General features: G+C 36.0%; 1 protein-coding gene across 4 annotated transcripts in view; it reads right to left on the bottom strand.

Moving 5' to 3' along the window:
* Positions 1–1,484: 1,484 nt before the first annotated feature.
* The window catches only part of LOC120624894, a 146,916-nt gene continuing 137,747 nt past the window's right edge, over positions 1,485–10,653 (bottom strand). For all 4 annotated transcript variants that reach the window (XM_039891661.1, XM_039891662.1, XM_039891663.1 and 1 more), the window contains 4 exons: positions 9,037–9,172; positions 8,230–8,345; positions 6,855–6,954; positions 1,485–6,147 (listed from right to left, as the gene is read on the bottom strand). In XM_039891661.1, coding sequence (XP_039747595.1) covers positions 2,855–6,147; positions 6,855–6,954; positions 8,230–8,345; positions 9,037–9,172 — 3,645 coding nt within the window. In that variant the 3' untranslated portion in view covers positions 1,485–2,854. The remainder of the gene's footprint in view (positions 6,148–6,854; positions 6,955–8,229; positions 8,346–9,036; positions 9,173–10,653) is intronic.

The raw sequence follows: 10,653 nt of genomic DNA, 5'->3' as shown, positions 1-10,653 counted from the left end.
TCCGTTTATTAGATTAAGATGTACACATTTGGATCCCTTATAGCTTTAGTTTTCACTGAATGCGTATAGTATTACTCCAACCTGCGACAAACTTATTAAATATTGTATTGATTACATTTTTTGTAGTCAGGACTTATGATATTCTTTAAAATATAACTACAAGGTTAAACAATACAGGTTTACATTTTGAAATTGAGTCTGCAAAATGATTTTTGTTTATTAAATTCGAAAGTCTTATTCTATAGGAATGTAACATATTTTATCCGTCCTTTCATTTTCAATATCGCCGGGATTAGTTTTTCCGTAAGGAATTGAAATCTTTGTTGACTAGCGAACTCATAAGCAGTATCGGATCCTAAGAAAATAAACGAAAAAGCGTGTTAATATAAATATAATTATTTTCTAGGTATTTTTTTGCTATTTCCCATAAGATCAAAAAATGCTTCATATCGGTTTATTGCCAGTAGTACTTACCAGTATTACGAGAATACTTATCTAATTTAGCCTTGCTTCAATAATTCTTCTGTAAGCTCACAACTATCATGAAAATTAAGCTTCATTTGCTATACTCCGCAATTCGCAAACAGCAGGAGAATCTGTATGGTGTAATTTATAATTACTTCAATCCGTATACTCCACACCAAACAAATCCTCGGCAATGTACCCTTACGCACGTTTCGCTCCAAACCGGAGCATCCTCAGGAGATGTTGACTTTACAATGAATAACTGTTAAGTGAACACTGTTCGCGGAGTATAGCAAATTAAGCTTAATTTTCATAATGCATTATGAATTTCCGCAAAGTAACGCTTGCTTCTTTCCAATACTGACAACTATCTCTTAAAGCAGAAATATTTCAGAACGAGTTTAATATGAGAAACCTTTACTGCCTTCAATTAAAGATTATTTATATTCTGAAACGAGAGCGTCAACAATATTAAATACAAAAAAAAAAAAATATACAAAAAACCCAACTGCGATCTTTACTAAATTCATTGAAGAACTGAAAAGAATCAAGATTTTAATTTGAACCTTGCACTCTCCGAGATTTTGTTGCTCTACCTATATCACCAACCAAATTATGAGAAGTGAGCCTGTTATGCCTCTGACAGCGCTTGTGAACACTGTCAACTAAGATTATTCAGAACCAAAACTAAAATATCTAATTACAATCTTGTTTCTATCTTTTCAGTTCTTCAATGAATTCTTAGTTTTTTTTAATAATAATTTAAAATGTTGATGTACCCAGTGTCACTCTCACGACTAAGACGAGTGCATTAACGTTTGGGCTCTAGGGCGTGCCAAACAAATATACATACTCGTGCATGAATACATACATACATAAACTCGAAAAGCATAACTATCCTTTTTTCGCAGTGGGGCAAATAGTACTGCTTTACGCGATGGCAGTAAGTAAGTTGATGTCTAGATAAGACATGTCTTAAGGAGTGATTGGTCAAAAGGAGAAGAAATTAAAAATACAAGTTAAACTATAGCAATAAAATTTGTATTTCACAGTTCAGAAATGTTTAATACATAATGTAGTCTTTAATAAAATATAACTATCGCTATATCATTGCAATAACACTCAAAAATACACTTGTCTTAACAACGAACGTTACTTAGATTATATATATATTTATATAATGTTATTCTGAGAATATTTTGAAAATCTACTTAATGTTAATAAATGAACCTATATTAGTTTTATTACGCGGTTGTATACAGCAATATCCTTGTGTGGAATTATGAAAATATACCTTCATTTATTCTTCTTTTTTATTTATTCATTTTATTACTAACATTTCATTTAAAATGAATATGCGGGTTTAGTATTTTTTTAATATCTATTAATAATACGCTGGACGCAGAAATGGTCTTAAAGAGTGTCTACGTTTAGATAATTAATGTTACCGTTGTCATAGATTTTTGTCTACTTTTATATTTAATAATAAAATGCACATTGCGAGTGGGGATAAAACCCAAAAATGCATATTTTCCTTACTGCTTGATTGCTTACATTTCAATTTCTCCGTCCAGTTTAGATGTTTATCTATTTAATTATTTACATTTAATATTATTTTCGAAATAAATGAACGTTAACTCGTGTTAAGTCTAATAAGACATTGATATCGTCAGAAAAATCTGTGATAAATGCAACCTTTAGAAAAAAACTTTTTTTTTATTGACTATGTCTAATTCTAAACTTCATATTCATTTAAATTTTCCTATGACAATAGATTTACATTTCATCACAATACTATTTTCCAACAATTTAACGATATTGCATCAAGCAATTTTTTTTAAATACAATTTCTTTAATATCTAAGAGCTAGTGAAATTATATAAGGGAAGTGTTTTATACTGATCGAAATTAACCATTTTTTTAATCTCATGGGGTCTAGTACATCTTGGCTTCATTCTGGTTGATACGACTTTAATGAATGTGCTCTAATAACTATTCCAAGTTATCGCTAAGAACCTTAAATATTGAATATTAGCTTCATGATCTTTATACTAATCTCCTTACAAATGTAAACTCAATAAAGTGGTTGTGCAGTTTCACAATGCTTTGTTTTCTTCATCAAATTGTCAGAAACCTTATGACAGAAAGAGAAAAAACGGTGTGTCTATTCCACTTTAAAGAATCTATGAAGGTGTGGTATTAATATAAAATAAAAGTGTGACCAATAAAAACACTCCGAACCAACAGTCCACTAATTCTCAGTCTATTAATATTACAATGTCACTCTGCTAAAACAGAATTGATTTTGTCTTAAAACCTAAGAATGAGTTTTATATATAAAACGCAACATAATTGGAACTACGTCCTAGCCTTACGCTTAGCACCTTGTTTATTTGGTCATCCCCTGTTTCGCGCGCCTTTCCCATTCCGCCCTCATTTGCAAAATACCCTTGAACTGCGGCGAGGCATCAGCTTCCTCTACAGCCTTCTCTATCGCACTTTCACACTTTTCGTTATCTCCGTCTTTCTCTATCACAGTACTTTCGCGCTTCTCCTTTTCTAAAGACTGTCTAAAGTCGTCCTTCCTCTGCCAAGGCCGTTTGGTTAAAGTATCTGCCTTAAAAGCCATCGCTTCACTTTTGGTTATACTTTTAATATCTTCTCTATCATTTGATGAATCCGGAAATGTTCTGTTCCTTAATCTTTTTTCAGGTGTGGAATCTGATACCTCTTTCTTATATTTATTTACATCGTTTCTGTAAACCGGTGCACTGTCTCTTTTAGTACTAACACTGTTAATGCTAACGCTCCTTTGGTAGTGAACTCCAAACTGACTGACTCTTGCTGCGATATCAACTAATTTATTTTCCGGGCTCTGTTCCTTGATTTCTTCATTTTCTTTGTCACTGTCTCTCGACTTAATAGACGCGTTGAATTCATTTTTCAATAACTTAGACCTCGCTGCTATTGCATTGGCTTCAGCAATTTCGTGGGCTATGTGATCGGCTTCAGAATCTTTAAGTTTAAGAGATCGTCTAGCGAAAACTTTCATTAGTTCCGGCTCATCATCATTTCTTCTATCTCCTCGAGATTCTTTTCCAATAATCTGTTTTTTCCTATAAATAACTGTTTCCTCTTGTCTGTCGGGAGTTCTGTTTTCATTGCTATCGGTACTTTGGATTGAGCTTTTACTTCCGAAACTAGAACGTGATTTCTGATCAATGGATATGTTATCATCTATTTTTTCGGTACTGCCTTCTGTACTAACGGAGCTGGTTCTGGATTTTTCAGGTCGATCTTGAGAATCAACGCTAAATGATTTCTTTTTGAAAAAATGTTTAGGTGTCGAAGGACTTTGTGGAGTTACATTGCCCGCATTAGTCACTACAGCTTTTGAACTACTCACGATAATTTTTTCTTCAATTTGAGCATCAACGGCTTCAGTTCTTTTAAAAGAATCCTTTCTGGTTTGTATGTTCTGCGTAGGCTTTGTTTCTGTCACGAGAAAACATTCAACATTATCATCTTTTTCAGCTTGAGGACTATCCGTTTTTTTTGGGGTTATATTAGCAGTAAGAACCACATTTGTGGCAGGTTTTGAATCAACTTTGTTCAATTGTATATTTAAAAATTCAGGTACACTTGGTTTGGTGCTCCCTGATTTTTGGATCTTTTCATCACTTTTACTCGTTTTCAAGGGTTCTGTATTTTTAATTGCGATAGGTGTTTGTTCTTTATTTATGTGTGTAACAGATATAAAACCTTCAGTGTCAACTTTATTTTCTTTTTGATGGTTAGCTTTAGACTGTCCTAATGCACTTTCAACAGATATAGTTTTACGTCTATCTTCAATAGGTTTTTCTGGGCTACTTGTAACGCTGTCTAAAGAATTAGATTTGAGTATTGGAGACATAATAGGTTTAGGTGAACTTATAATGTCATCGATTTTAGCCTCTATTTGAGAAATGTCACTATCACGTTTGTGTGTGTCCATTGTAATTTGAATGCTGTTAGTAAAAAGCTTTCTGTCTTCGCTTAGGTCGGGCTTCAGGCTGTCAAGGTAACTACTATCAGTGCTTGGCAAGCTGTCGTAATTTGCTTCAGAACTACCTTGAAGCAACCCATAATTTCTTGCAGAAAGTCTCTTAGAGTAATCGTGTCTTTCGCTTACGTTCCTTCTATAATTCACTTCCCAGCTTTCGAGCAAAGGCTCTGAAATGCCAACTATTGCCGGAAGACTAGGCATCTGATTTTCCTGCGAGCTAAGCGATGGCGATTCCGATGCATATCGAAAACTGTGTGATTTACCTATGCTGCTCCTTGTTTCAACATACTCGTCTCCTAATGATCTCAAACCGGATGTAACGTAAGATTCCTCTGTTTTACCACGATTTATTGTTTCACGTTTAGGAACTATTTCCTTTTCCCTAAAATCGGATACTTCTGATGACCTACTCACGTACTTCATATTTTCTGAGCTATGAGTAATATTCCTGTTAGGAGAAGATGATATCATAACACTCGGATTGAAGTAAGGAATATTTTTAGGCATGCTTCCACTGTGGAAAACGTAATCATTGTTGACACTTTTGATTCTCATTCCTCTTACAGGAGGTTCTTCATCAGAAACTTCGAAAGTGGGCGACAAACTTTCCTCCTGAGCTCTATTTGCTAACTCATTAACTAAAAATGTTTTTGTGGAAAATGGGTCAATCAACCTTTGAACTGAAGCGGGTCTTTTCGATTTGTCATGGTGCAAGCTAAATGATTCCCTCTTACTTTCATCAATAACTTCCTTGGAGGAAGAGCGCTTTGCCTTTTCTCCTCTTTCACTAAATTCTTCACGTCTACTAAATCTATTCTTCATTTCCAAATTCAACATTTTATCTGTTTCCTCGGCAACTTTAAGATCAGTTATGCTATATTCGACACCGGCAACTTTGGCAGCACTGTACACATCTTTGTATGCTCCGTCGTGAACGTAAGCACCCTTATTATCTATTCTCTTGTGCATTTGATTGGCGAAGACTTTCTGGCCTGCAGATTTGTACGAACGCTCAGCGGGGATAGGTTTGTATCCTTGGCTTTGTTCACCGTAGTAAAATCCTGAATTTCTCTCTGTGTCTACAGCCTTATATTGTGCTGTGGATTTTTCCATTTTCGTTTTCTTAACATCTTGTTGGCCCTCTCCGTCCGTCTGATCCTTCTTTGACTTCTTCCCACTTTTCCTCAGCAGTAGTCTACTGAAAAACGACTCCTCTTTCTTTGAAGACCTTATGACTTCGTTCTCGAGTTTCTTTTCTGACTTAGATTTCTTTTCCAGGCAAGATTCTTCGGCATACTTCTTGTCAGTGCGACTCTTTGAAATCCTCTCCTCGGATTGGTAGGTGTGAGCTTCGTTTGTCTGTATTTTTGGCGAACTTTCTCTAAGCGATTGGTCTTGAGTGCTTGACTTGCTTCTTTTGATGGAAGACCTCGGTGTGTTGGACTCTGCAATGCTCAGTTTCGCAGGAGACTGTCCAACAAGTTGGCTTAACGCTAGTCCGGGGGGTAGGGAGGAGGATTTTAGTTTGGTATCGCTTGGAGTATCGAGAACTTTCTGTAACTCTCGGTTCAGTTGCTGATGGTGTTGCTCCTTAATAATCATATGATGCTTCGAAGTGGTCGATGAAGAGAATGATTCTGAAAAAAAAACAGTTAAAATTTCAAATAATTTCATTGTTTTGCGTGTGAAATATGTCCGCCAACAAAGCCGCTAGGCTTTGCCGGCGGGTTGTTGGTTATAATTTAGACAATAAGGATCAATATAAAAAAATTTATTAATTTACATGGTTGAAAATTATTTTTTTTGGACATTTGTTACTTTCAGATTAACAACAGAGATTTGTCAGGTAGAGATTTAGCATAAGATTTCCCTTGCACGTCCAAATAACTTTTATTTCTATTCCAGTACAAGTTAGCCCTTGACTGCAATCTCACCTGATGGTAAATGATAATGCAGTCTAAGGTGATAACTGGCTAGCCTGTTAGGGGTATCGCAGTTATACTAAACCCATACCCGACCCACCACCCCTAATCGGTTTCAACGCGACATCGCAAAATAATTAAGCGGCACGTCTTTGTCGATAGGCTGTTAACTAGCCACGGCCGAAACCTCCCAGCAGACCAACAAACAGAAAATTCATAAATGATAAATTGCTAAATTGCCAGCAACTAATTTATAATTAATTTATAAATTGCCAGCAAAGATTAAGTTTCTGTATTGTTTATTGTCCTTTCTGTGTCGTATCGTTTTAACGTGTGCAATAACGAATGCAAACAAACAACTCTTGAGGAGATTAAAATATATAATTAGGTACGTGAAGCAAGAGAGAGTTAAAAATACATACCAGTAACAACTTCTGAGGTTTTAGACACGACTTCAGGAGTAGTGCTTCGTATCATTTCTTCGTTCAGCTCGGGAGTTATCGGCAAGGCTGTCGCGGCTATCTGTAATTGTACACACATATTTGCAGTTAGTCGCTAGGCCCATATTAAAAGATCTAATTAAGAAGAAGAAAAGAAACGTGCAATATCAACTCAAAGAGAAATCTCACTATCATATATCAATATCCCTACTAATATAATAAATGTCAAGGTAAGTTTGTTTGTTACGCTTTCACGCAAAAACTACTTAACCGATCCTCATGAACCTTTGTACACATATTTTTGGAAGTGTTAGAAGTAATATAGCATACTTTTTATCCCGACATTAAGCTCTGTGGCTTTATGAGAATGCATGAAAGTGTTTGACGACTTAAACCATAACTCCGACAAATTATTACCGATTTAAACCATTATTTTTGTACTATAGAGGTTATAAATATGTGTTTAATTTTGCCCAAACTTTGTGTAGATCTGATGAATGTGGTTGGAGATAGAGGACAGAACTCCTCGGCGGACAGCAGCAAACCTCTCATTTAAGGCTTAGCGACACTGATTAATTTTTTTTTGTAGTTCTAAAACTACAACTAAATTGAATGCCACATCAAAAAACAAAATCAAACGCGGACGAAGTCGCGGTCAACAGCTAGTAGTCTATAACGGAAGGGTCTTCCCAGCTTGGTGTTTGCAAACCCTCCTTTGAGGCCTTTAGAGCAGGAGTACTGTTTGTCTTATTGATGTAAGTGGTTCACGTCTGACGACAGCTGGAAGAGGAGGAGTGACTGTGGCGTACACTGGCTTTCTTACCAGGGTATGCACACAGCAGTAAACTATATAAAAAGGCAAAAATCCTCCTCTTAACTATCTATCTTAATCTATATAACTCGTAAGTTATATATAACATTTATGTTAGGCAGTGCTTTTGTGCATGTATGAAGTGCACGCCACTGAGGGGTGATGACTGTATTCTGATCTGTACTATGTTCGTTTTTATCTTGAAAAATATTATATCTCAATTATGAACAGTTCTTTATCTTATACAAGCAAGATACAAGTTTTTACTAACGCCTGTCAAAATAATTCATCTACACGTTTTATAAAATTTTATTAGCCATTTGCAGGACGGCGTCTAATAGTCTGCAATAATATTTTGTTAAATGCTCTGACAAAGGTTTAAGTCATGAGAATATGTAAAAAAGTTTTTACTTTTACTATTAATAATAATTATTAATAGTAATAGTAAAAATGAACTTTCCAAAATGTGCGAGTTGCTCATAAAAATTCAAAGTTCGTTGTTTAGGAGAGCGTCTCATAGACGATTTACGAAGATGATTTACTTACAGGGTTGGCTTTCTTTCGCCTGGGCGCACCGTGTGTGCGGCGCGGTCGCACTGCCATCTTGTGACGTGCGGCTGAGTGCGACAGTGGCGCCACGCCCGGTGGCGGCTCGGAAGAATCTGAAAGGTTAAAGGGCAAGAATAATTGCAGTACGTACGTACATATGTAGGTAGCCCATTTCATCATCATTATCATCTGCAGTTTATGAGGAGCGGTGATAACCTAATAGATGGGATTTCGTTTTTCTTCTTTACGGGGGACCCAGTTTGATCCCCGGCACGCACCTCAAACATTTCAGAACTATATGCATTTTAAGTAATGACATATCACTTGTTTAAAGGGTGAAGGAAGCATTGTAAGGCATGCTTGAGATACCTTCTCGTAGTCGCATTTTTTACACGCTATGGGTCTGCTTTGCTTATTAGATGCTGAGGAAATTTGCGCTTCCATTGAGCAGATAATGCAGAGAGCGAGATAAAATCAGAAACGAGATGATCGCAAAGTACAATAACCGAAACTTAAGTTGCAATGGGAACAGCTTCGCCAACGAGGGGGGTTCAGACGTTGGGTTCCCACGGAAGTAGAATGGCGATCATGTACCGGAAACGATGGTAGACAGACGACATAGAACGAATCACTGGAAACCGTTGAAAACAGACGGGGTACCTGTGTCACCATCATCAACCCAATACCGGCCCACTATAGGGGCTTCCATAAGGATTTAGTCCGTAGCCCTAACCGCTAGGCTATCACTGCTATTGATAGAAATGCTAATAAAGAGATACGATTCTTAAGCATAAGGATACTCACTGTAGACGTCAGAGTGGTCACTCCGCGACTGGTCGTGCTGGTGACTGCTGCTGCTGTCATCATCCATCTCGGACGAGCCCACGCTGAGCAGTGAGCCGTCGCTGCACGACGACTGCGATATGCCGGCATGGTGGCGCTGGGAAGAAAAAGCTTTATTTTAGATAGGTGTTCTGTCATGACGAACTCTTTACCTGAGCCGTTTTTTTATTCCACTACAAGTTAGCCGTTGACTGCAATCTAAACTGGTGATAAGTTATATGATACAGTCGAAGGTGGTAGCGGTCAAACATGTTAGGGATATGGCAGTTTTATTAAATTAACTGGTTTCTACGCGGCATCGTACCGATACCCTTAATCTCTAGCGGTAACCCTGGTAACTAGCCAAAGCTTACGCCTCCTCCGAAACCAGTGATCTTAATACCATACCTTGAAACAGTATTATTATTTTAATGATAAAAGAATTATAATGATTATTATCGCTGTCATTTTTAAAGTAGTACTACTACTAAGCCCCCTGACCAGACAAAAATCTGAAATTTCACATTCGCAAATTGTCGTCGACCGACGTACTCACGCAGTGGATATACTGTACCTAATCATTGGATCAGGCATACAGTCTATTGGTTAGCGTTCTCATTCATAGATGTACAAGTATAAGTAAGCATAGTTCAAAGAATATGAAGCACAAGACCGTGAAATGTCGAAACCACGAACAAATTACGGTAAGAAAAACATAAGCTTTAAAGGAGCATTGATGTATAATAAATTACCTAACGACATTAAAATAGAATAAAATTTCAATATTTTTAAGAAAAAAACTTAAAACCTTTGTAAGTGACAAAATCTGAGTGGCTTTCGTTTATAAATTTACCCTTAATTTTTTTATATAATTTCTGATTGTTTTGTACGCGCCGTTGTTTGTAGTTTTAATATTATTGTACTTTCTTTTGAGAAAATAAACGCCTTTAACCACAATTTACGCCTACGAATTTAAAACGTCTCACTCCCTATAGTTTACAATAAAATTGAATTTTTGTATAATTTTATTCACAGTACAAGCTTCATATATAAAACATCGATACCCTAATTAATAAAATTGGTCCAATAGCTTCACAAAACTAGAACATCTATCATTTATAAACATAGACTGTTAAACACATTACCTGTTTTTAGTCGCGAACAACATTATATTTGAAACCAGATTATTTTAATAAAGTTGGCATAGATGCATCAAAGCATATCAGCCCCAATAAATGATAAATCCGATAAAAGTAAGAAACAAATGTATAGAACACAAAAATTGTACCTACTTCAAATAAAACGACCGTCATAACATTATCATATCGTAAATTATTTATATCACTTATTATGACACTATCTTTTGCCTATCTGCGATCTTTGATATACTTATTTCTCTGTTTTTAATGCTTATTGCATGCAGAATACTTTCCTGCTTATAAAAGAACTGTCAACTATCGGATAAGCCTCGGAAGTTTCTGTATCTGATATTACGTACGGTCATAGTACATTTGAGAAATAACAATAAAATCATAACAAATGTTAGGCGGATTATTTTTGAGAACCTGTATTATGGAGCGAAATCGATTCACCAGTGAA

The sequence above is a fragment of the Pararge aegeria genome, chromosome 7 (genome assembly GCF_905163445.1).
Source record: "Pararge aegeria chromosome 7, ilParAegt1.1, whole genome shotgun sequence".
NCBI lineage: Eukaryota > Metazoa > Arthropoda > Insecta > Lepidoptera > Nymphalidae > Pararge > Pararge aegeria.
This window is presented reverse-complemented; position numbering and strand designations above follow the sequence as displayed.